This window comes from Dicentrarchus labrax, unplaced genomic scaffold (genome assembly GCF_905237075.1).
Source record: "Dicentrarchus labrax unplaced genomic scaffold, dlabrax2021, whole genome shotgun sequence".
Classification (NCBI taxonomy): Eukaryota; Metazoa; Chordata; class Actinopteri; family Moronidae; genus Dicentrarchus; species Dicentrarchus labrax.
Window position 1 is genome coordinate 8,773,767 of NW_026136706.1, and position 27,050 is coordinate 8,800,816.

General features: G+C 39.3%; 1 protein-coding gene across 5 annotated transcripts in view; it reads right to left on the reverse strand.

The window, feature by feature from the left end:
- The window catches only part of pard3bb (par-3 family cell polarity regulator beta b), a 197,766-nt gene that overhangs the window by 81,323 nt on the left and 89,393 nt on the right, over nucleotides 1-27,050 (reverse strand). For 3 of the 5 annotated variants that reach the window (XM_051404689.1, XM_051404692.1, XM_051404693.1), the window contains 6 exons: nucleotides 25,263-25,416; nucleotides 19,900-20,005; nucleotides 19,321-19,451; nucleotides 15,232-15,273; nucleotides 5,346-5,561; nucleotides 1,998-2,220 (listed from right to left, as the gene is read on the reverse strand). In XM_051404689.1, the coding sequence (XP_051260649.1) occupies nucleotides 1,998-2,220; nucleotides 5,346-5,561; nucleotides 15,232-15,273; nucleotides 19,321-19,451; nucleotides 19,900-20,005; nucleotides 25,263-25,416 (872 nt within the window). The remainder of the gene's footprint in view (nucleotides 1-1,997; nucleotides 2,221-5,345; nucleotides 5,562-15,231; nucleotides 15,274-19,320; nucleotides 19,452-19,899; nucleotides 20,006-25,262; nucleotides 25,417-27,050) is intronic. The other 2 variants (XM_051404690.1, XM_051404694.1) reach the window with 1 other exon arrangement.

Here is a 27,050-nt window from a genome sequence, read left to right on the forward strand (position 1 = left end):
GTTACACGTCTGTAAGGCGCTTGAGCTTCTGCTGGATCTGTTGCTCCATCTGCGTCAGCTCTCTCCCCTGCTACAAGTAGTGGTGCCTTGCATATATTTATATAAGTTGTATTTTCTGTTGTGTCACTTATTGTATCTTTCCATCTCTTGTTCTTTTGATGTTAAGGTTGCTTAAATAGACGGCAACAGGCCTACAGATTAGATCTATCATGCTTTAATAAGTAGTGGACCATTTTTCTCAAGTTGAGTTGAACTGCGGTTGAAGCTTGGAATGATTTATATTGACTTTAAAAGTCAGTTTACCCAATTCATAAAAACAAATATTTTCTGACTTACTACTGGTGGTGTTGCCATGCGGACAATTTTCATTTATTTTCACTTGCTTTACGATGTCAGTTGACAATGGAATAAAATGGAGCTAATGTGGTGTGATGCATTGCAAAATTTATTTAGAAAAACTCAACAGCAATGTCTGTTTATAGAAAACCCCCCAAATAATCCACAGACCTTGTTATGGACTGTTTTCAGTATTTCTATCACAAGAAAAAAGGACATTTATTACAAGGTCTCTCTTTCTTGTGAGGCTTGAATAATTGTGTAATAAAGCTAAATGTCATTTGAAAGAATAAGGACTCTAATGGCCATTTATTGAAACTGACACAATTTTGTAAGTTGCACATTGTGCAATTATGGTTTGAAGTGGCTAAAGGGTTTCACCTCAGGAGGAATTGAAAGAGATGCACAGTAGAGGCGGGTATTTAAGTCAGTAGGTACTGTAGGTCTGACACTGAACTAAAACTACAAAAACAATAAGTAGGTGAAGAAGGAAGGAACATACTGTACCGTACACACCACATACCTATTTCTATCCACCCTCCCATCCAGGTATAATGAGCCATTTACACACACAACTGTATGACAAATATAGCATTTTAACATCATAAAACAAATGTTTCTCTTCAACATAGGATGATATCTTTCTAATGGCTAAATACTATAAGTATGAGAGAGCGAAAGCACATTAAAGTGAGGAAAACAAGATGGAAAATAGGTGAAGAAAAAGGTGGAGGCTTTCAAAGAATCAAGTAAAATTAGTACATATTAGTCTAATTGCCTAATATTTCACTTTAAATAACATGAAATTCTCAGATTGAATCACTGTGATAAAATCTGACTTTGAAATCTGGAAGTGTTTTTCCGTGTTCTGGTTCACACAGACTGCTTTTGTAAGTGTATTTTAAAAGACTGCGCCTGTATTTTGTAGATAAAATTGCATGCGAGTGTTTTTCTTAAGATCTGTATCAATGTAATGGTCATGTGAAATCCCATTTCAGAAACAAACATGGAGAAAAAACCTGATATTAAGTAGGAATTAAGGTAGAAAGCGCAAATTGTTCATTGAAACACTTCGCCCCATTCATGCTGTGTGTCTAACTATGTCCTATTCACACTGGAAGATATAGTGTTAAAGTTAATCACATGAAATAGTTCCAACAGATAATTTCCACACCTCTTAGGGAAATTGGGGCACCACTCTTAGAGTGGTCTTTGTGTGCCTGTGAGCATGTGATAGTGTTTCATGAGTGGAAAAAAAGACCTCAGTGTTCATGTTTAAGGGTTATTTTTGTCTGATATAGTACGAATGCATGAGGTGTGCACAGATTGTATTGAATTATGTGCCCTTGTGGGTTAACCTGTTAATGACCACTCGGAAAATTAAGACACATGTTAAGCATATAACGACTATATTATTTGTGTTAATTCATATTAAAAATGTAAAAACATGTAGAAAAAACTTGACTATGGATTCCATATGACACCAAACAAAATATTGCTGTCTAAAAAAATCTCTCAAACACACACTAAGATTTATTTTACCAGGTAGTATAGGTATGATTGGTCATGATCAAATGCATGCTTAAGACCAGTAATAATAAAAAAAAAAAACACCTCAACTTCTTCGTCTCTCTTTGTCTCACATGCACACAGTTACTAACCTCAGCAGGCCAAAGCCTATTTTCTTGCTTTTCTTCTCCGTCTCCTCAGGCTCCTCTGCTTTCTTTTTCTCTTTTCCCTTCCCCTTGTTCTTTTCCTTCTTCTTTGTTTTCGCTTTCTTTTTCTTTTCTTTTTTGCCTTTCTCCTCTATCCGATCCCCAACTCCCTGGCGGGATGAACTACTGGCAGGGGTGTCCCGGCCTGAACTCGGCTCCGAACCATCATCTGTAGGGAACAGAAGAAGAAAATGAGAAAGATGGGAATTGTGTCTGTGAAGAACTGTGTTTTAAAGAGTAGAAAAATCAGTAGTAAAGAAAACAACTGCATTTGGGTGTTTCCACTTCCATCAGTTTGTTCGATTTTGTTACCTCAATTAAACTTAATACTTACTCACATTGATCAACATAAACAATTGTCCCTGACAAGTTAAAGTAATACATTTTTTGTAAGATGCTTTATGGAAGTGCTAAACTTAGACTGTGAAAGATTTATCACTGAAATCCTGATTAAAATGATTCTAATAAAACTTAATTCCACTTAGATGACAATGAATAATGATAGTGGCATTAGGATTTACCATGTTACCACGTTAACCACCCAGCTAACAGCTAAATGGCTAATATGTAATTCTAAAAAGTCCCAAGAATCATTTTCATTTATTCTTTTGGCAAACACTTCTGTCCAAAGCACTTTCCTGCCGGTTCAAGGTAAGTAAGGACTCATTATTTTGTATTTACATACCGTAATGCTGAGTCTATGGCATTGTTAGGAATCATCAGTGCCCTTCTAAATTTCAAGTAAACATGAATAAGAATAATTTCTGTAAAGACTGAGTTCCAGTGGCTCATTTCCATTGAGTTTAGGCATTTAGCTAAAGCTCTCTTTGAGTGACTCATTATAGCAGTAAAATCAACTAACATTTGCAAAATCCCACAGTATAACATAACACAGCGAAAACCACATATCAGGTTATAACACAAACATGAGCACACAAATAAAAACAAAATATTACGTATCCCGAATGAACAGCCCCCATGCACACAGGCACATAAACATAACATAAACTTTCTCTACTTGACATCTCCAAGGCAGATTTATTAACTTTACAGTGAATTAATTACTCTTAGAAATAAGAAAGCAAAAATGTTCAAAGCGTAAACTGTGATGCCTCATTACTTCTCCAACAGACTCGAGGCTTGGCCTAGAATTACAATGATCTCACACGCACACTACTTACACACACACACACACACACACACACACACACACACACACACACACACACACACACACACACACACACACACTACTTACACAATACTTGTCAGATTTTATATGATAAGCAGACCAAATTAGTTACTTCAATTGAGATTTAACTTTGTGTGGATATTCACTTCAGCCTTAATTACAAAGACTGTCTAGCAACAGAATGGAATTGTAATTACGTTTGCCTGAAGATGCACGGCTTATGCAGAGAGAAAACTGAAAATGACCACAGCAGATATCCTTATAAAATCTTGGATATGGTCGGGATGGTCAACAGTTGCAGAGTTCAAATACTATCTATAAAAAACAAATACTCTTTCCCTCTTAAATTTGTTATTTAAATAAATTGCAGAGTCAGGAAAACCCTACATCTGTTTTACTGAATGTGTGCAGACCTCTGGTTTATTCTGACCCAAATGGAAAATTTGGTGAATCAAGGTTGGTTGGGTTGAAATTGGATGCGGTTTGCAGCAACGTGTAAGTAGCAATTTCTACTAAGTTTTTTATTTTTTCATTGTGCCGTCATAATAAGCCAGTCACTGGACAATCCCTTCCCTAACAAAAAATAAAAAAATAAAACTTTGGAGTATGTTATATTTTGCCAGTCAACCAACTCAGTCGTGTTTCATTTACTATTTCATGGCACAGAGCTCACCAAAAACAACCATGATATAGATTTCTTCTGTTTACATCTGATTCCCAACACTTGTAGGAATGGTGTGTGATTAGGGAGACACAAGGAGTATGAAAGAAAGACAAAGAGAAAGAGAAGGTTTCACATGCGAAGGTAGAACAACATGTGAAAAAAGACATGGAGAATGACAGGAACAACTATTCAGCACTATAATCCATCCCAGCTGACATGAGACATCAAAGCCAATGACTCAAAGCCTCTGTTGAATAGTCCTCTTGACAACTAAATTCACTGGAAATTGTGAAGCACTGTGGCATTAGCTGGATTCAGTGCACAATGCATTAGCTACACATGAACCCTGACTGAATATTCACTGTGCACTTACATAGCCAAAATGTTAGCAACGCTTGCCATCCTGCTAATCAACCTCTTAAAAACAGACAGACAGTAGTTGGTAAGCATTTCAATTTGACACTGAAGTGAAGATGTGATTTAAGGTCAAGCTAAAGTGTATGAATGAAAGAAAGAGACCTTCAGGATGCTTCAGAGAACTGTTCCTTGTCAATTAACAGCAGCTCTCAAAGTGTTAAACATTTAAAAAGATGGTGACAGATGTGGCCACTGTGTGTGTGTGTGCTGTTGACATGCCCTATTAGTCCTATCCTGTGTGAGCGTAGTGATCTGAAACAGCCCGACTCATTACTCTGGTGGTGACTGATAAGAGTTTGCTGCTAATAACACAGCTGGGAATTGAAAGCACCTTCCAGTGAAACAAAAGCAAGCAGCTACCATTTAGCCCCTGGATAAATATTTAAAGCTAAAGCCCGGATCAGAATTGAATCACATATTGAAAGACAATGCTACCGCTTTGTTTCATATGTGCTGACACTTGGCGTTCTCCTGGCAATGCCCTGGTCTTGCTTTGCTGGCGAAACTTGCTATTTCCTAAACAAATCAGAATCGACAGCTGCGGACCTAAACTGTGCTGAGCTCACTGGAGGGTTTTCAAAATAAAAGAGGTGGTTGTAGAGGCACTGAAGATATATGTAAACCATTAGATTTGAGTTATACAAACAAATCCTTGTCATTTGGGAAACGGCAACACATGGAGAGTGAAAGAATGGAAAAAAATCAAGTGATATACACATGCACATCCTAGGGTAGTCCTGTCACACTAAACCCTCAGTCAGGGATATCAAAGTAGGTTTTTAGGATTAATTGTGAAGAGAAAAACAGCTGCTGTGACATCACGGATTGGGGGCCCAAATGGAAACATGCTCAAATGTTTCAATGTGATTCAGTGCTGAATTTTACTTCTGTCTCTACCCCAAAATAGCATTTCTTTCCCTGCAATCTCCTTGTTTCTTCTATGCCAATGTAATTTACAGACTGAGTAATTGTATATAAAACATAGACACAAATGACAAAAATGACACATTTTTCCACTTACCATCATCATCTTCAGGTGGCCCATCATAGGATTTATCAATGGCTGCTCTGAAGCTCTCGTTGCAGCCTCTTCCCCTGACCATATTTTGCCGAGGACGGTGGAATGGGAGGAATTCGTTTTTTCTGTTAACCTCTGACATGGCCGTCTGGAGACTCTCCAACGAACTGGATTTCTTCAAGCCGAGGGTAGGTCCGAGTTCTATGGGAGTTGATGGAGCTGGGGGGGGGGACAGGGCGAGACACAGAAAAACAGACAGAGATATACAAAAGGTGAGGAATACTGTATGTTTCTGTTATATAGACTACAGTTGACTTGGTATGGTATGGTTTGGGCTCCTCAGTTGAGACCATCAGAATGCACAAACTGAAATTTATTATCAATAGATTAGCATATTTATTTGGGATAATAGTTTTATTATGATTCTACTAAAATGGCTATGACTGTGTTAATGCTATCAAAAATACTGCTACATTCAAAAAATGGGCAACCTCACGGATACAGAAGGTATCAGAAAGGCTGTCAAATAGGTTTACTCTGCTGTGCCTTGCTCTGATTGGTTTAAAAAGCCTGTGGAGACACTGGCTAGGAGTCAGAAAGACTGCGACATTAATGAACTCTAGAGGGCAGAGTGAGGGGGGAAAAAAAGGAAAAAAAAGGCAGCGATGCAGTTAACTATACTGTTGTTGAGTTTGTGATGGATGCGAAGTCTGCTTCACTGTTACTGGTTCTCCATCCATCATCACAAGTATACTGTGAAAGATATTACTGAGGGAGGGAGGGATCCAGCAGAAAGGATGATGAAGAGGAGAGCAATGGATGAGAAGACAGAGCAACAGTGGAAGTATTCAATGGAGAGTGAGGTAAAGATCAGACATGTTGTGAAGATAAGTTGCAAAGCTTTACAATAAAAAGAGCAAGGCATGCCAAACTTTTCATGTTCTCTTTTAAACTCACTATCTAGCAATTGTTACTGTCCTGCAGCAGAAACCCAGCCAAAGCTAATGACATTCTGACTGCTGAAGTTGGACCAAGTTCAGCCTCAAGCCCACTGTGATGTTCCCAGCACTCATGAGGATTGCTGATGGTGAAACAAAAGAGGGAGGGAAGATAATGTGTGATTCCAATTTGGTTTGCCACTGACTGCCACCTAAAACAGGGAGATGCTGATGGTGGGGGCAAGATGGGGAGAAAAGGGATGGGAGGAAAAACGACAGGAAGGGAGCAAATTAAGTTTCCTCCGGGGAATACCACGGTGTCAGAGAGGGAGACAGAGAAAAATGGGGAAGAAGGGAGGAAGGCTGGGCTTGCTGCCAGCTCAAAATACTGGTAATCCTTACACACACACATTTTGGATTCCTTGCTGGCTCTGGCCTGTCGATATGATGCCACTGTGATTCATGATAGCTAAACCTGCATCACTTTAGCTAATGATTCCCTATACACACCACTGCTCTTTGTGTGTGTATGTGTGTGTGTGTGTGTGTGTGTGTGTGTGTGTGTGTGTGTGCACGCACTTATGTGTGTGTTCTTTTTTTTAAAGCAAAGGAGATGAGAGGGCTGATGTGACTTCCACATCTATTTAAACAACCATTAACCAAACACACACACACACACAAAGAGTAATACCACACACTGAATGTATGCACATGCATAATGTAAGCTGCTGTGAGAGGAGATGGACAAGGGCCATAAAGTGTGACACTCCCATCCATAAACACAGTCCACATGACAGTCAGATGCATACTAAAGTACTGAATATGATACAAGTGCTTTGTGATTAATCTATATTGACTCAACCCATGAGTCTGATTGTGTGGCTTTCGTTGATACAGCTGAACAGATATAAGGAAGATAAAAGTTTTCTTGTAAGTGGCACATGTTGTAATAGTAAATCCTATTTTCCTGTCACAAAATGCCATTCCCCACCCACCCACTATGCATATACAAATAAAGTGTAGATTAATTACACTCAATGGCTCAGATGCAATTTCTGAACTGGCCAATCATATAGAGATTTAGCAGAAATATTTCAAGATTGAATGACAGTGATACTATAACTTTTACACAGTTGCAAGTATTTCTTAGTGTTATATTTGGAAAACCCAATGGAAACTTTCTGTATGCAAAACAGAACAGAAAGAACGGGCCATAAGTGAATAATACACTTTTATTCATTAACATCAAACTTAAGGCAATGTCATCAAATTCAGGCTTAGTATCTTATAAAACCTCTAGTTTAATAAAAAACAGCTATGTTTGTGTTCGTCTCTGTAGGACTGCAACATTTTTAAATACTAAAAAGATTGTGTATGTTGTAAGCTATGATAGGATGTTAATTGCTTCGTTAGAATAAGACAACTGCATGGAAGAATCTGCGTTTGTCGTGACTACTGGTAACAACTTCATAATAAGACTGTGTGCCCTTGGCCACCAGCCTGAAGCAAACTTCGCAAAAAACTTTCTGAGATCATTGGCCAAAGAGCACAGTTCCTAAATTCACAATTCTTACAGAGACATATCGCATGCAAAACAAAATCTTCTATTCCAGGGCCAAGAGTGGTGTGTATTCTTAAGAAAGGATACATGTGCTCATTTCAATAGATAATCCACTGTTAGAAAACTCTAAGGACTGTGGATTAGAGCTGCCAGTAACATTTGAACCAGGGCCACCACAGGCATTAATAAACTCAACATGAATTGTCCAGGATTTTTATGTATTATTCCTTTTATTCACACACTAATCAGAGTCCTGAAAGCCAACATGTTTGCAGTTGCCAACAACATTCTCCAAACACAAGCACCCTCAAAGTTAAACCAGCATCTGACGTTTTTATTTCAGTTACAATAAATGCATAATCCAGCACACTTAGGCTCAAAAGGCATGTCTAGATTCGTACACATCAGTCACGCCAGTCATTTAGTCATGCCTTGCTTTCTGTAGATTAACACATTCTATATGAAATATCCGTGTGATGTTCCTCATTTATATTCAGTGTAAGGAACCAGGGTCAAGGTCCATTTTCCACTTGGGATCTACAAAATTTGAGGGTAATTGCAGTCAGTTTAAGATGTATAACACAGAAGAGCACACAGAATGTACACAGACGGTGACCTCTGAGTCCAAACTTGTCTGTTTGCAGACGGTTGGGTAGTAGGATGAAATAAAGAGTATTATGAATAGCTTAGTGGTGTTGGGCTCGATTATCAGGCAAAGAACAGTGTGCACACACATACACACAAATGCAGATATATAACTACAAGCACACCGACACTGGGTGATGAGCATGCATCCACATACTCACACACACACACACACACACACACACACAAACACACACTTGGTCTCTCACACACACAGAGTATTTTGCTGTGAGTAGCAGGATTTGTGTCATAAATGTAATTACTGCTGTCCAACTGTAAGATGATAGAATTAAGCTGCTTTTAAAGAGAGAGAGAGAGAGAGAGAGAGAGAGAGAGAGAGAGAGAGAGAGAGAGGACGACAAGCAAGACAAGAGTAACAAAGTGGTTTGAGGGAGAGGATACAAGAGTGGGGGGTTGGCAGAGACACTGTGAGAGGATGCTATAGAAAGACAAAACAAAAAGACTGAGTCTGGGAATGGAAGAGCGAGGATGGGAGTGACAACGAAAGAGAGAGAGAGAGTAGGAGAGAAGAAAGCACGAAAAAAAAAAAAAATTAAAACACAAAACACAAAGAGACAGAACGCCAAGCTATCCCAAGGCTATTTTGTTGGCAGAAAGGCAATGGGCTACTTTCAAAGTCAAAATTACACCAAGGAGCGGCTTAGCAGCAAGCTGCAGCTACAAAGCCAGCAGCACCAACTTCTAGTGCACCAAATCACACTTTAGGAGCTCTCATAAGGAGATGCAACGTAATGTCTGCTTTCTATCTCCACATTATACACACCCAGACAGAATTAATCTTCTCTCACTGCTCTGTCAGTGGAAGTTCCCCTGTGTTCCAACCCACAGAAAAAACGCAACATCACAACTGAAAGACATGATCCAACCCAGTTGCTATAGCATGATACACTATGCAAAAACAGCATTGTGAAACCATTCTTTTTATGCAATCAGTGACTGTTTTGAAGGAACATATACAGTGTTACATAATTATAATATATCTTGACAGCCATGACATAGCAGTGTCGACAATCAAAATTGTATTGTTGTCTATGTATTTATATAATATGTGTCTGAGCACTGAGGGGTAAGGTGTGTGCACTGGTGTGTGTATCTGCTATGAGATATCCTCAGCTGTGGAGGGAAGATTGTTCCTGAAAGCAACAGTTTCTTACATATTATATGTGTGTGTTATGTAGTTTAATCTCCCAGCAGGTGAAATGAGGTTTTGCTATCCCATGGGGCTCCATAATAATTGAGCAGTCTGTGGGGGCAGCTGTAGCTTAGGAGGTAGAGCGGGTCGACCACTATTCAGAAGGTTGCCGTTTCCATCCCCGGTTCCTCCTGCTGCATGTTGAAGTGTCATTCAGCAAGATACTCAACCCCAAACTGCTCCAGATGAATGTGTATGAATGTTAGTTTCTGTTTGTGATGGGTCATATATCACTGTATGAATATGGGTGAAGGTGGCGTGTAGTGTAAAAGCGTTTTGAGTGGCCGGAAGACAAGAAAGGCACAATACAAGTACAGCCCATTTACCATAAAGCATGTGACATCAGCCTCATGTCAGTATTTACTGGTTCCCACTGAGTGTAATGTATTGAACAGCAATAACTTAAAATAGCTGTTTGCATCAGTGTCCACAGTGTTTTATACCAGTGCTAAAGTACATGTAGTGTCCTGTAGTTTGAGATGTGGACTAGAGTTACTAGAGACAGCAACTTTCTTGCACACAAACAAGCATACACACTCTTCCACAAACGAAAATACAAAATGTATCCAAAATGAATCCATCACTGGGAATGTAACTGATTAGTCCAGGACAGAAACAAATGGCCTCCCCCTCTCTCTCAAGCATCATACCATATACAGTACAGTACATGTCAGTGATCAGTGTGTAGAGCCTAATAGAGACGAATGGCTGTACCAGCAAGAAACGACAGCACTGACCATCTCCTGATTACTGCTCACCTTTATTGGCTTACTGTGGGAGATGGAGAGGGGTCAAAGGGCATTCAATATCCAGAGAGGCAGCCAAGAGTATACACAAAAAGACAATGAAACGTCAGTGTGTGCTAAACACATCAGACAGAGGCATATACCTTGCAAAAAAAAGGGGGAAAAAAACAAGCAAAAGGCATTCAAGATCAAGCGCACACACCTGCACACATGAACGCAAAAAGTGAAGCATAATAGTATGTAGTAGTATAAATGATGGAGAAGCAGTGACTGCTTAGTTCAGCTGTTTGAATTGTGTGTCTAAGAACAACGGTAAAGAGCTAACGTGTGGTGGCATCGAGCAGCATTTGCACACATGCACACGCAGGCTAACACAAAGATGTACTGCTCTCCCTGTAACAAATTAATCCATCAATCCACATCAGTCTAACAAAGTGGCTTTCAGGTTAAATCTACTGCAAAGACTGAAAGAGCCAGAGAGAGCAGGAAACAAAGACAAAAAGGGGGGAAAAAATAAAATGAGAGAGAGAGAGATGAGAGAAATGAAGAGACAATTACAGAGAGGGATATAGGGAGATGCAGCTCTCTAAAGATGCAGTTTTGGCAGAGTCTTGTCAGTGTGTGACTGTCGTAGTCAAAGTCAAAGTTCCACTAGGGAGAGATTCAGACAATGGCCTGCACCAGTCTCCCTCAGCATCACACTGGCCCCCTGACACACACACACACAAACAGACGCACACGTTTTCAGAGAGATGTTGCCCGTTCTAAGCTCCTCTGCCTGTTTGTCAGCCTCTAAGCCTGAATGGCGTTGGCAAGAAAGAGAGTGAGATAGAGTGACCGAGAGAGCCGGTGGTGACTGGAGGAACCCAAATAAGGCAATTCAAAGATATTGAAACAGAAAACTACAACAAAAACATACAAGCATTTTGAGTTTTTTTACGAGATTACTGCGTGAAAACTTTGACTTGTATCTGTGCATGGGAATGTGTCCTCATAAGAATAGACAAATGAGAATAATTCCACAAAATGAGACAATTTTTGCAGTCATCGCTTTGTTAAGAAGTACCTGTGTTTGTGACAATTAAACACTCACGCACACATTTAAGAACCATTTTTAAGAAGTCCATAACTAAAGACATTTACACACGGATCACCACTTTCTCCCTTTCCCTGACAAGCTTTTCATCATTCCTGTGGATATTTGTTGCTCACCATTTATTTTCTCAAGGAAATATCTCTAATACAGTGATTCTGGGACACACACACACAGCTCCAGGCTGTCCCCATCACCAAAGGAAAACACAGTGAAAGAAACACAGCTGCAACCGATTGTTTTCCGTCCCGTCAGCAGTATGTGTTCGACTGCACTGTCCAATTTAAAGAGGTTTGAGGAGAGAGTCTACATATGGACTATTTTTGCATTTTCACGACATGTCTGTATAGCTGTATATGACAGTGACATGAATGATATTCAACCATAATTTACTTTGAAGCATCCCTTCTGTCACTGGAAGTGTATTCCATGCCTTTCCTCTCCCACAGCTGATTTGATTTATTATTGGAATGATTGAGGTCCCATTTCTCTGTGCCACCACAAAGACGTCAGGCATGTCTGACCACAAAGCCCAACACACACAAACACACACACTCGTGGTTTTCTTATTCTGTGCTAATATTTATAATAACAGAATGCTGAATTGAGGACTTTTTGACATGTTTGTTAATGACAAGTATTTTTTTTTTATTTACTGAAGGGAGTTTCAGAATTCACTCAGCATCAGCCTCTACACACGGCGAAAGCATTTAGTCGCAAAAACACAGTCACACACACCCACTCACTTTTGGGGAAGGTTTCCACACATGCATACACCCACTTTGTAATACGGTCCCCCAGTTCCGTCACTTTGCATCTTAGATTCTGCAAAATTATAATATAATATGAAATCTTCCGAGGTTCACATTTTCCACAGGATGATGGAGACTTTCCATTACCATAACATTACCATAACGGTAATAGTTTCATATGTGTGCGTGTGTGTGTGCGTGTGTGTGCGTGTGTGTGTGTGTGCGCGCGTGCGTGTGTGTGTGTACTTGTGGTGCCCAGTGGTTTCTTGGGGTGTGGAGGGAAAGACCATTGCTGGAAGCGAAAACAGCATTCCCAGAAGTCATTGTCTTTAAAACTCCTCACTTCCCAGGACCCGACCCCACCCCACAACCCCCCCACAACCCCCCCCAAGTCCATGCAGCTGTCTGACATCTCGGCACAGGGTTGTTGGAAGCATTTCAGTTATAAAAAATACATTACAGCAAAGGAAAGTGGGTTGGAAAAAACGGTTACGCTTGCCAGGCACACACTCTCTTTTACAGCTCTCTGGGCTCTGTGGCATTATAAAACAGGAGACACGTTGACAAGCAACAGGTATAGTGAATGTGTAAATAGGCTTGAGTAAAAAAGTAAAATAAGAAAATGAAACCTGCAAGTAAAACATGGGATATAAAAGATAGAAACTTTACCGGACATTCATCGGGCCTATTACTGGGGAAAACAGAGCTAAAAACGTTGGAAACTATGGTCAGATTTGCACACTAAAAATAATCAGTTTTCATTTGGCAACTTTCATATATCACCAAAATTCAGGTCAATTCAGATTCAGTGATAACAGATAAGGCAAGAGTAAAGAAAATGACTCAGCTACACTTGCTGAAATTGCCATGTTGTCTGTCCCTGACCAAGATTTCAGTCAATAAAAAAGAAAAGTTTTAGGACAGGGTAAACCTTATAAACTATTTTTGTTCTGCAGCATATGTTCTAGATGGGTGTATCAAAAAAGCTGAAGCCGACTGAGCAACACAATAAAGGAGAGCAAACTGAAGAAAATACAATCATGTACCAAATTTGCCCTGCATTCCTCCTTTACAAGGTTGCATTACCAAGACTTCCAGGGGCCCTGAAACTCCAGGTGTGTCACTTTAGTTATTTTTGGTTATTTGAGTAATCATACATTTGTTTGGGAATTTGCACCACCACTCATCTTTTAGAAGGTTCCTCTATCAAAATCTATTTTTTAGTATGAACTTTATATATTGTATTTGCTCACTTGTTGGAATTTCCTAAATAAAGTTGTGCCTGCAGGGTTGATAGGAGCCAAAAAGCAAATACTTGGCCCAGGGTCGCCCTAACAGGTTCATTTGGCCATGCCCCATACCTTAGTTGTACTTTCTAACCCAAATTATCAGCTGTATTTACCAAGCTTGCTCTATGTCATTCACTCAGTTCTGTGAATGAGAGAAGTACACTGGAAAACAAAGGAAGTACTTGACAATGAGATGGATTCCATTTTACATCTGTAAGCAATTCAGTTATTCAAGGTCTTTCCATTTTACAGTCTTCTGACAGGGAACAGGGCCATGTAAATGTCGTCATAGTTAATAAAAGCTGACAACATCAGATGTTCAGACTCAGTTTGCTGACAATCAAAAGCCTTGCTCTGGAAACCTACAGCAAATACGCAACCAGAGTCTATGGCAGTAGAGTTGTACAGTATCTCTGTTCTGTTTATTTTTTTTCCACAAAGCTTTTCCTCTCCATGTTTACCATTTCAATCCCCCTGAAGTAATCCTATTTTGCTGTACAAGATGCACCTCCCCTTCAGTATATCTTGTACAGAACACATTTAAGCACCATCCCAAGTTCTGGCTCATATTGCATACTCTCTGGACTACAGGTGCACTTAAGCTTCAAATCCAAGATGAGAAACTAAAAAGTAAAACGGGAAAAAATATATTTTCTCCATCTATTCAGCTGTTAGAAGAAGAAGAAGAAGAAGAAGGTTTTTTTTTTGTTTTATTAGGGTTTCACTCTAATAAAGTAAATGTTAAAACTCTGCCTTACATTCTTTCCGTATCTTGTCATTTATGCTCCTGATATTGCCTTGCTTGCTCGCTTTATAATCATTATGGACTCAGTACATAAAAGTCAATACCACCATGTATAACACGAAGGCAAAGCAGAATGTGGAAAAAGGCTGGACTGATTGACAACTATAAAGTGTCAGACAGCAAGACAGACACACATATAGCAGAATGAAGTAGAGTGCTCTTACACTCAAGTAGCTACAAATGAAATGAGGTAGACCTCAAGGCAAAGCAAAAAAGAAAAGTTTGACATTAAACTTTCAAAAAGAAGTGTGTGCAGGCTACTAAGGTGAGAGGTTTTGAAGCACTGCTGTGTCCTCTCTCATTCTATCTCTTTCTCTCTATACCCTTAAGAACAAGCTCATCTATGCGTATCTTTAACAAGTGGTCATAGTCTCGCCCCTTCTCTTCTCCCTCCAGTCCTTCTGCAAATCTTACTTTCATCTGCACTTCTAACAAATCAATGAGGTATTTCTAGAGGGAGTTAGAGAGTAGCCAAGTATATAGGAGACAGAGGATGCAAGAGGAAAAGTGAAGTGGCACGAAAATGCAACTGGATGAGAGGGAAGAAAAAAAAAAAAAGAGGGAGCACACTTTATATAAACTTCAAACCTAGTGATGATCACTCACAGAACAAAACTATACATCATCAATATCTTTAAAACTCTAGAATATAAATGCGTTCTTTGGTTGTGTTTCTTATATTTCTATATTCGTCTGCTTCGTCTCTTCTTCCTTTGCTACTTTTCTTGCCGTTTTTGGTAACTTTCTTTTTTAAATCAGGCAGTAAATTGTAAAAGTGTGTGTTTCAGTGTCTCTGTTTTTACGACAGTGATGATATGCAGGTGTAGGTAGTCTGTTTTGGCCTTACCCGCAGTGTTTCCAACGGATCCGACGTTGCTCTCATCTGCCACTGTAACAAAAGAAACACATGTTAACATGTATGCACTCACACACTTTCCATTGCTGTATTCCCTCGACTTCTGCATTTTTAATTTGGTTTTCCAAAAGTAAAACTGCTGTCCACATGTTCCTCATCTCTAAAAACCGAAAAACCTGTTGTAATGTTTTTGCATTTCTCCTCCCTCTCCCATCTTCTCAGCCTCTCCGTCTCTCTCTATCAGTCTCTATTATTCTGTCTGTCTTGTTTTACAAGATGGCGGAGTAGCTGCTCTTTTTTTCCTGTGATGTTATGTCAGCTTCACAGCTACTGAAGTCATTTTCCTTCCTCTCTTCTCTCTCACTTCATTTGTCATTCACCCTCCCTTCTCTCCTTAAGGCTCTTATCCCCTTTCTCTCTTGTCGCCACTACCGCTCAAATCTACCCCCTTCACCTTCTGCCCTTTGCCCTCACTTCTCTTCTCAATGTTTTCATTTTTTCTTCAGTTACACTCATTCCATCCAGCAGTGTTCTCCTCCCTCTTTCCATCCTTTGATCACCATTCTCTCCATCACTGCTCCTTGTTAATCCTACTTTCACTTTTTACCTCTCCCCCAGTCTTTCTTTTGTATTTTCTCCCTCCTTCATAAAGCCACAAAGCAGGCCAAAGCCAACAAGGAACACATTAACTGGTAGCACTCAAACACACACACACACACACACACACACACACACACACACACACACACACACACTCAGACACACAAACAAAAACCAAGCAGTAACATGGCTTCTCCCAGCAAATACTTTTCTAATGAAAACCAAGCCTAAAGCGTAATTCTAGCTGTGTGTGTGTGTGTGTCTGACGGCATCTGTCTGCGGTGAATCAACATGACTGCTTCAGCAGCCTCACAGTTTGTGGATCACTGTGTGCACGTGTGTATGCCTACTTCAGCAGATCTGTAGATGCCACGTGTGCGACACACACAGAGGCGTCTTATTAGGGAAGGGGTCTCAGAAAGGTACACACACACACACACACACACACACACACACACACACACACACACACACACACACACACACACACACACACATTAAGGCTGTCACTTAGGGACCGACAGAGGTGAAGGCAGAAAAAGAGAGAAAGAGCCAAAGATGGAGAGAGTAAGAAGGACATTTGGAACCAATCTTAAAATTAAGCTTAAGTTTTTAATTGGGCTGGGTCGGAAAATGAAATCAGGACAAATTAATTAAAAATGAAATTATGTAACTGACCCATGAATGAAATGCTGAGAATGCTGTCTGTCCCTCCATCTCGTTTTTTTTTTCCACACAAACACAACTGCCAAAATACAACATGGTCTCATACTCTATTACTTTTTTTTTTTTTTAGTTCTCACAATGCACAAAACACTTTTGTGAGAGTGATTAAAATGATGACATGCAGTAATTATACACTATTATTACACTGAATAGTGGAAGGTTTGAAAACAATAACAAAGAGATTTCCTGTTTAGCTTAAGAAGGCAAACAATTATAAAGGACAAATATAGTTGTTTCCATGACAATGTCCCAAGAGATAATAGTGGTTACATTAATAGATGTATCCTGTCCTCATTTAAGAGGTTCTGTGGCAGTCTTTTCCAGCCTCAACTAGCTACCCAGTCAGAGGTAAGACAACACAAGCACGATGTTTGATGACGTGTCGTCCGAGGTGGTTGCGTAGCCTAAACTATGTGATATCACCTGATTTTGAACATTTTTATAAGCATTTCAGTGCACCTTTAGAGGAATTCTGCCACCAATCTGCGCCTCTCTGACTTTACATTTTGCATCCCAGAATAATGGCAAATGAAATGGGTGGTACAGACGATAATTATACCATTATGGTAGCTAGCTAGCTGGTGGCTAAAATAATAATAATAAACTCAAAAACCACACATTTCATGTCTACATCATTAAAGCTGATATGGTTTTGAAAGACTATATTTACATACAGTACTAATGAGCAAAACCTGATTTCCATAAAGTTATGCAAAGGCAAGAAGGCTGACAAAGAAAATATTTGCTAATTGATGCTCAAGTTAGCTGACTTGTTTAGCTCATTAGTAGTGGTTTTAGTTAGTAATGATTAGTTAATATTTTGTGCTGATTATAGCAGGATTTCAGAAGGTTCCTGTTATTGGTGTACTATACATTTGTTTTCCTTAACATTCTCCCTGTTCTGTGACAACTTGAACAATACACAATGTTTAAGACCCTCAGAGAGATTTCCAGGATTAAAAATAAAATTAGCTTTGTGTACTTTCTTTCTTTCGGGTCTGAAATTGTGTCACCGGCTGTAGTATTCTTGTCTTGTTTGTTATCTGTGAGCAAGCTGTTCTCCTGAACTTTACAGAGACAGAGGGCATGTTGGGGAAAAAGAAAAAACGGGGATCTAACAGGATTTCTGGCTAGTCTACAGGGATATCATTTATCCCCAAAGATGTAAGTTCTTCCCCTTTACACCATTTCCAGATATAAAACAGCATCTTAATCTCAGCTAAATCCTGTTCCCCTACTGGCAGTAGAGGCAAAAAAGACAGACATGTTTGTTAATAAGCTGTTACTACCGCTTGATAGTTTGGCAATGAAATCACACTATGACATTCGAGCAATAATGAATTGTTTGTCACAACATTCAGTGAAGATCGAGTGTAAAAATACAAAGGAGGTAATGTACGTACAGACTATACCATCAGTCTGTTATTCATGTAGAAATTGATGTCTGTGCTATTGAAATAGTCTCCTGCTCCTTTGTGTCATTTTCTCTGTCTCTCTCTCTCACACACACACACACACACACACACACACACACACACACACACACACACACACACACACACACACACACACACACACACACACACTAAGGCTGGCAGTGGAGCCAGCTTGAGGAGGAGGACTGAGGGAAGTGACATTTGAAACAATAAGCTTTTGTTGTGCTACACCATCCACTGTCATATTACACAGATGTATGCATGAGCACAGACATTAACTACACACATGCACATATTTCTAAAGCAGATTTTTTTTTTATCAGTGAAATGTCACCGAAGCCTCGCGTCAAAATATCAGTAATCAGAGAGCAACAGGTGACAAAGCTGATGTGGAAAGACAATAGTGACTGCAGAAGTAGTAGTAGTAGTAGTAGTAGTAGTAGTAGTAGTTCTCTCTTTTTTCTTGCATCAATAAAAGCCCATGATAAAGATGAATTGTGGGTCAAATTGTGACCCATTCTAATTTTCTTTGTCAGATATTTATTACAAATTAATTAGAGTGAAAAGGAGGGAGTTGTGTAACCTTATATTTATACAAGTGTCACAGCTTGTCTTTGCTACAGTAAGATCAGAGTGTTCTCCAGCCACTGGGACTGTGGTAGTCACAGAGAAAAACACTGCAAGGCAAAGAGGCAATCAACTGTCTCTCCACTTCCTCCTGCTGCTTCAATCTCTGTGTTAATGTATATTTCCTCTCTGTCACCTGTCATCTATTCCCTTCTTATTCTGCCATACGAATCTTCTTTCTGTAAGTTTGTTCTTTTGATATCAATCGAGCAGATGGGTAAAATAATTGAGTTATGTTTTAAATATTACCACAATTCTTGATTCTTGATGACACTATGACACTTACGTGCTTTCATGCAAACAGTCGGGGAAGCAATCGGAGACGTGGATGTTATTCTGATATCCACACCAGATAAACACACCAAACCATGTCTGGATGATCCATCAGATAACATATTTTTCCACCCAAGTAAGCACAGAGAACACAACCACACAAACAAACACACACACACACACTGCAGAAATCATGCAACAGGCATAAATGGTTCCCCACCATTACACATGTAGCTGTGAGTATGTGTGTTTTAAGGTATGCAGTGCATGTCTGCAGAGGTGTCATGCCTGCACGTGGCTTTGAGGGGCATGCCGTTGGTGCAGCAGCCATGCATCAGCAGGAATATTCAAATTTGCTGTGATGGAAAGATGCATGCGGCCACCATGCAGAGCATATAAACAGTAAAAATCTCCCCACCAGTGGGCTGCTGGTTCTGAGTCGTACCAAGGTCCATGCTCTTGGAGGCTTTAACATGCTGGAACTGCCGCTGGTTCTGGCCCTGGGTAGGAGCCTGGGGCTGAGCTGGGCTAGAGGTGTGAGAGTTTTCCCTGGAACACATTGATTAGACAGTCACTAATGTTGTTGATACTGGCTTACAGTCTTAAAACAGTGAATGACAAAATATTTGACAGATATGATAAATCATTTTGGAAAACATTAATTTACCTTTAAACAGAACTTTTGAAAATAAATACCTAGACTAAACTAGACTAATAATATTTCCAACATATTCTCCTCAACAACTTATGCATACTGTATGTGTGTAGAACAATTAGTAAAGAAGATGGTGTTGATGAAAAGAGTGATAAACAAGAAAACATTGCTCCAGCTGACTAAATGACATGATAAAGAGGAAAATGTTTGTTTTAGTTTAATTATGTATTATGTATTTTTATTCTCATTGCTTTATTATTTAACACTACTGTTTCAACTTGTATAATTTGTAGGAAGCACTCTGTATGCCGACTTTGTAAGAAAACATACATCACCACATACCTTTCCTGTAGATAGGAGTGTTGGGTAGAGTTACTGAACTCTGTTTCATGTCCATACAGCTCCCCGTCCTCTTCTTCATCCATGTGAGAATAACTACCATTGGTCACTGAAAAGCAAAATAAATACAAGTTGGCATTGAGGATGTGAGTAGTGGAATAATGATGCAGCAAATCAGAGAGATTTTTAATACTCATGGTTGTTTCTGCAGTCCAGTAAATGTGATTTGCTTTTGGCTACAATATATACCAATACTTTACTAATCCTGCCCTTACTACACCAAAATACAGTTCAGTACACTTTATCTAGTGTGAGTGTGTTAATAGGTGACTCTTGCTTTTCTGGTGGTCAGGAGAACTGCTCTGTATTCGCTCCTCATTAACTCTGTGCTTTCTACAGAAAACGAAGCACAGCTTTACATCTGTTTACTGTATCACAGCAAAGAGTGAACACAAAGCCAAAAAAGTCAGCAGTTGGTAATAATTTGCTGTCTTTCTGGTGTGTAACTGTAACTGACCTGGAAACAGTGCCAGCCAACTAAAATTCTGATGAACAAACTTGGCGCAAGGGGGCTAAACAAACGTCTGCTCATGAGCGTGAGTTTATGTTTATGAGGATATCCTGATTATCTTCCCCCCAACATGTAAAAAACAGTCTATATTGGTGTCCAATGAAAATGCTATCACTTGAAACTGACCCCAGCTGACATGCTTTGTGAAACCACCTTTGAAGCCTGCGGGAGGTGATTATTTCATACTCACAAATGGTTGGAGGAGCATTTAACAAAACAGACACCTACGCCACACATGTTAAAAAACAGTGGGTTAAAACTAAAGCTTTACTGACAAAAGGTCCTGAGAATAAAGACTGGAGTGGGTGAAAAACAAAAGAAAGATGGAGTAAGATGGAGAGAAAGATAAGCAGCTGGATGAGGAAAAATAAAAAGGGAAACAAAGAGGATGAAAACCACACAGCAAAAGCAGCTGCTCTACATCTACAGCATTTTGCTGCAGATGTAGCTCAGTGATATGGCTGTGTCTGATGATAAACGAGTTTATGACAACTTGATACACAGACGCACAATCCACCCAAGCACAATTTACATACAGTCATCACTTCTCAGAGTGCAAAGCTGCCACACAACACATGCTGGGATTATTGCACAATCTTCACTGTGTGTCCTTTATGTGCTTGCACCCGCACATGTGACTGAAAGTAGAGATGCTGGAGCTAGAGAGGAAAACAGCAGCGTCTGAAGATATCACATCCTCTCATCTCTCTCGCTCTCTCTCTCTCTCTCTCTCTCTCTCTCTCTCTCTACACTAATCACCTGCTTTATTTTTCTTCTGGTCCCATTCTTGCAATCTGATATTTTGGCTGTTATTTATCTCTCCTTTCAGATCTCCCATAAATCATTTAATCTCCCACTCAGTTTTCTGTCTTTTTTTTTTCTAAACTTCCTCCCTCCTCCTCACTGCTAGCACCTTAATCAGCTGAACTGTCAAAAACCCATTCTTCTTTCACCTCACACACTCTCTCACACACACACACACACACACACACACACACAAAGCTGTTCTCACTGACTCCCACCCTTTGAAGTCAAACAGGCATTTGCTGTGTGGATGACAGATCAATAGCAGTTTGCTCCAATAGCAGATATATGAATCCACTTCTTTTGCACTCAACTTTTTCTTCCTTCCGTCCATATTTGTCTACAACATGTCTGTGTAATCATCTCTCTCCCTCTCTATTACCCCACATCTCTTCCTTTCACCTTCCTCTCTGAGGGGGAAGCAGCATGTCAACAATTTTACACACGAATCCAATGACTTATGACAAATCCCTTTGCCTTTTTTTTTTTTTTTTTTTAACCACCGGTAGTTTGGCCATAAAGGCACAGAGCTAAGCCTGGTGATCCCAGCTGCCTCAAAAGGTTCTAATCTTACATACAATCCAAGAATGATGACTATTAATTTTCATTTTGTAGAATGTATTCTTATCTTATCTAAAATTACAACAATTTTACTCAAGTTATGATGGTTTAACAATGACAGGATTTTTTTCTCCAAATTAAACATAATCTTTTAAATATCTTATAATAGCAACGTAAGAGTTTGTTACTGAACTTTCAGGAAGTTAGAGGACAGAAGACAGATTTAAAGAAAGAATGGTCAAATGGTCAAAGTTGATTCAGAGGCTGAGAACCCTAGAATGGGTCAAGCTCCAAAATCACTGGATCAAACATATCCCATGATGCAACTCGATCCTCAACTATGGCCCTTTAGAGAGCACAGACATCTACCCTCTTCCCCGTCTGCTGCTGTTGGAATTCACTGGCTGCAAAGATAAACAGACTACATGCAGGTAGTTTTTGTTTTAGCTCGTCCGTAACAATTTGCTATCAGCTAAACAAGCGTGGTGTTACTTCACTGTCTCCACTGTGCTCTATATCTGCTGCTCACAGTGTGTGTGTGTGTGTGTGTGTGTGTGTGCCTGTCTAGGAGCTGAGCCCTAGGACAGAGAGGCCAAGATAATTCTGCTGCATTTGTTTCGACAGTGATGTTTAAGGTGGCTTTTTATGTTTTGTTGTATGTTTAGTTACGGCAAACCATTCATTTCAATTGTGACACGTTCGTACAATGAATTCAGGTCATTCTGCCACAGGAAAGTGAGAAATTATTTTGGAACTGAAGTCTCAACATCCCGCTGTTTACTTGGACATGAAGTGTAGTTAGAGAGACACACCCACAAACTTAATAACCTTTACAGAGGTAATTACACTCTACCTGTTTGGTAAATGCCCATGCCTTTCAAACTGTACACCTTAAGTTTGTAACCCAGGTAATAAAATTCTTCATCATCAAGGGGAAGCTCCTCCAGAGCCACAGAAGACATCATACAACTGTATAAACAACTGTACAAACCAAGTATTACAAGCCATGAAACTTCAAAATATTACATACACTGTTGGGTTATCATATACTATAAGAACATTTTGGTTTTCCATCACAAAATTGCATAATACTGAAACTATAGTTATTTTAGTTTATCCCATCAAATAGATTAACTCTCTCTAGAGAGGTGGGGGGAGTGCAAAGACACAAAGTGCACAGAAGAGGAAAAAGTGAGAAAGAGGAAGAATCATGGTAGCAGACAGAATGAGATGCAGCAATGGATAAGAGATAAAGAGAAAGATCTATAAATGCAAAAATAACACATCTGCATAAATACATATGTAGAGAATCATTAAACTCAATTTATTCTTCTGCAAAAGCACCCATCGGTGCAGGGAGAAATTCCCTCATTTTCATTTGGACTTCAATGCCAAATAAAATGAATTCAGTATGTGAAATAGTTCATTAGGGGAGTAAAATACTGGCAAGTACACACATATCCGCACACAAATACAGACCAACCGATAACATCAGCACACGCAACAACTCGCAAAGCCTGAGAAACGTGCTTACTGTATACAGACACACACATCGACACACACTAATATGTGTATGTAAATGACACCATAGCTGAGGTGAATTTGAACAGCGAAGTGTATTCAAGGTCAGAGCTGTTTACCAGATTCAGTGCAAACACACAAAAACAACACTGATACTGGCCAACAATCCCTGAACCAACACACACACACACACACACACACACACACACACACACACACACACACACACACACACACACACACACACACACACACACAGCAGCCATTAACACATTTCTAAACAGGCACAGATATCATCCAGACACAAACACACACTTTTAAACAGATGGGCACAGATACAGCCTAACAGGGTAACACAAGCATGTATAAAGTCAGACAAGGATGCTCACGAACACACACAGAGATCACACACAAACAAGCACATACAGATAATATAGGGGTGGGAGCAGAGAGAGTTAGCGAGGAAGAGTGATATGAAGCAAAGAGAACTAAAATAACTCTTTATAGAAGGCCAAAAAAAACAAACAAACAGAACAACCTTGAGAAACATGAGAGAACAATAAAAGCGAGAGAGCTAGGGTGAGAAATGAAAGGGAAAATAGGGGCAGAGTAGTCTCTAATTAAGGCTGCGGTGTAGATGGCAATATGTGTTTTGTTTATGTTTGTTTTTAGTTTGTTTTATCTTGGAGACATTGTTTATTTTTTCAGGATTATTAAACTTATTCTGTGCTTTATTGGACTTATTGCAAATAATATGCCCACCTTTGATGCTGCTTCAATGGCAACAAATACAACTGAAACAAAATAATAGAAAAGTAAATCAAGTTCAGCTAAAATCCAGGCTGGAACAGGGTCAGAATAAACTGGAACACTGTTTTAGGAGGAAAAGTGCTCCAGCTGAGTTTTTGAAAATGGTATTATTGGAAAGAAAATGTTTCTGTGTAGCTATTCTACACTTTTAAGTGTGTGTATAGGGGGTGAAAAAATGTATCAGAAAGAAGCAATCAGTGGGGAGCGATTTAATAAAAGCAGGCAGAGTTCCCCCAGTAAATTCAGGTCATCTCTCTACCACTGCCTCGAATGGAAACAGCAGTGAAAGTAGAGGTAAAAGCATTTGGGTATACGTCAAGAGCAAACAGTCTTAATGGTCTAAATAGCTTTTACGTATATGGTGATTTGATTTTCATTTGATGGTAGCATTTCTCCAAAAGCCAGTATTAATCAAATCAGTGCTTGAAAATTGACTGTTTTTCTCAATATAAGAAAATAATGCTCAGTGTAAATTACCACATATTATTATTACCATTATATTATTGCACTATGGGTTTTTAATAAACATAAAAAACCAAGGGAGACTCTGCTTGATAGAAATGTTAATACTGTACTTTAATTACAAAATAGAACAGTATTGATGTGTTGTCTTGGTTTGAACTTGATTCCTCTCTGGGTCAATCGTTAGTCTGGATGGACACCAATTTGTTATATATATTGTTATTATAAATAAAAATTTATTTCTTAGTTTAAGGAATATAAATATGCTTTTCTTCAGTGTCAAATTAGCAATGTTTCCTGCTTTACTTCAGGAATATACTGTGAAGAATAAGTAAACAACCCCCATGAATGTGACCGAGAATTTGAGGAAACATTTAAATAATTGACAGTTTTTGGTAATTGGATGCTATGGAGACGTTACAGTCGCTATTTAAAAAAAACATCTCAACATATTTAAAATGTTTACAAAAGAGGCCTCAGGTTTCTTTTCTACAAGACAATGTTCTTCACCACAACTTTAGATATTGTGCTCAAACTAAATAAATAGAAATCATAAATTAGAAATAATATGTTGCTGTATGTAAATGTCGTATCTGTTAGCATGGGGACCAACCTCTGAAGAAAAATATCCACCCACCATTAAATGCATAGAGATTGTTGTTCACCATGGGAGGGTGAATGGGGCCGTTAGTCTGGCTGATCAATCCCGTCTGCCCGTTCACTGGGTTCCCCAGTCCTGACAGGCCAGAGGAGCTGTCAAATGAGCGATTGGGTGACACCCCGTGTTGGTCCTAAAACAGAGAGGAAACAATCCTATTAAACATTTTTAAAACACATTTCACAGACAGATGGACAGGATGGACAGATACTGGTTAGGGATTGCTAACTAAATTCCTTTTTTTTTTTAAGCTGGAGCAGCTACAATTGTGAAAGGGTAACATTATGTAACACTTGAAATTAAGTCTGAAACAAATACATATATAAAACACATATATATCTACTTTAATGGAAGCTTTCTATGTTTGTTTTATGTGAGTGTCTGGTATGTAGATTGCATTTAAATTGAGCGATGACCAGAGGAGTGAGTGAGGGCTTTGTAGTAGTCTATTCAAACACAATCAGATTTCAAGGAGACAGAATAAAGAGAGGAAGAGGGAGACACTCAAAATACAGTGGAGGATCAAGGTGAAAGAGGGGATCCTGTTTCCCATGGCCTGTAGGGTTGTAACCGTCTTTGACGCTGCCTCAGTTTTTTGTGTGTGTTTGGGGCAATGACAGTCACACTGACACCTATCCCCTCCTGGGATGGCCCTCTTGGGGCCCCTGTAATAGTCAAACAAAGCATTCATTCCAGTGTTGATGGGTGTCTTTGTGCGTGTATTATTACTTTAGGAATATAATTTGCATTTATTTGTCTTCTGTGCGTGTGTGTGTAGAAAACTGTAGGAATTCATTAACATGTATACATATGTATGACATTTTGGCTGTGTTGTTCAGTATACTTGTGTGTTTCTCCGTGTATCTCCCTGTCTGTATAGACTCAGCCCTCCACTCAAACAACAAAGAAGACATAAAAGTGCTTTGTGTATTATAAATCCTACTTGTCATCTTCCTCTTGACCTCCCACCTAGCACCAGCTCCTGTCCCTCGCCCCAGATTCTCCCCAGTCCCAACCAAGGACACATCACTCTTCAGTGTGTGAGAGGTCCTGTGGGCCCCCTCCCTTTCCTGGCTCTCTCCCAGTAAACGTCCCTTTAGCTTGTGTCATAGTGCAATGAGATTACTCACTAAAAACGAATACTACTTCAGATATCAAAAAAGAGGTTATTGAGGTATAAAAATATTGTCTTTTGATACAGTCAGACATATTTGGATCACTTCTGCACTATACTACTCCGTATAGATGCATACATTCATTACATTTGTTATAGTTTTCCTATGAAATTATGCATTATCAAAATAACTGATGAACCATAACAACTAAATAATTTTTACTACAATTACGATAAAGTAAAATAGTAAAACCTATAATAAACTATAAACCTAAACTATAAACCTAAATCTACAATCATGAAAAAAAGACAGGAAAAGAAGCGCATTAGCAAGACTTATTTTGTATTAAAGAAATTAAGATATAGAGACAACCACAGTGCCGATACACAGAAGAACAGCTTGAGATTATGTCCATGGAACCTGCGCAGGGCCATAATTATTTAGCTTGGAGATAGAGGGTGTTTGGACGGTTACTGAATGAAAAGAGCAGCTGGATAAAGTGAGAGATTAGAGAGAGCTGGCTGGAGATGAATACAGTAGGAAGAACTGAGTGAGAGAAAGAGCAAAGGACACAGACAAGAAAAAGAAGGAAAAAAAGATCAGAAGGGGAAAAAACGTAGAGTGGTCCACTTCTGTAATGTTAAAAGCATCA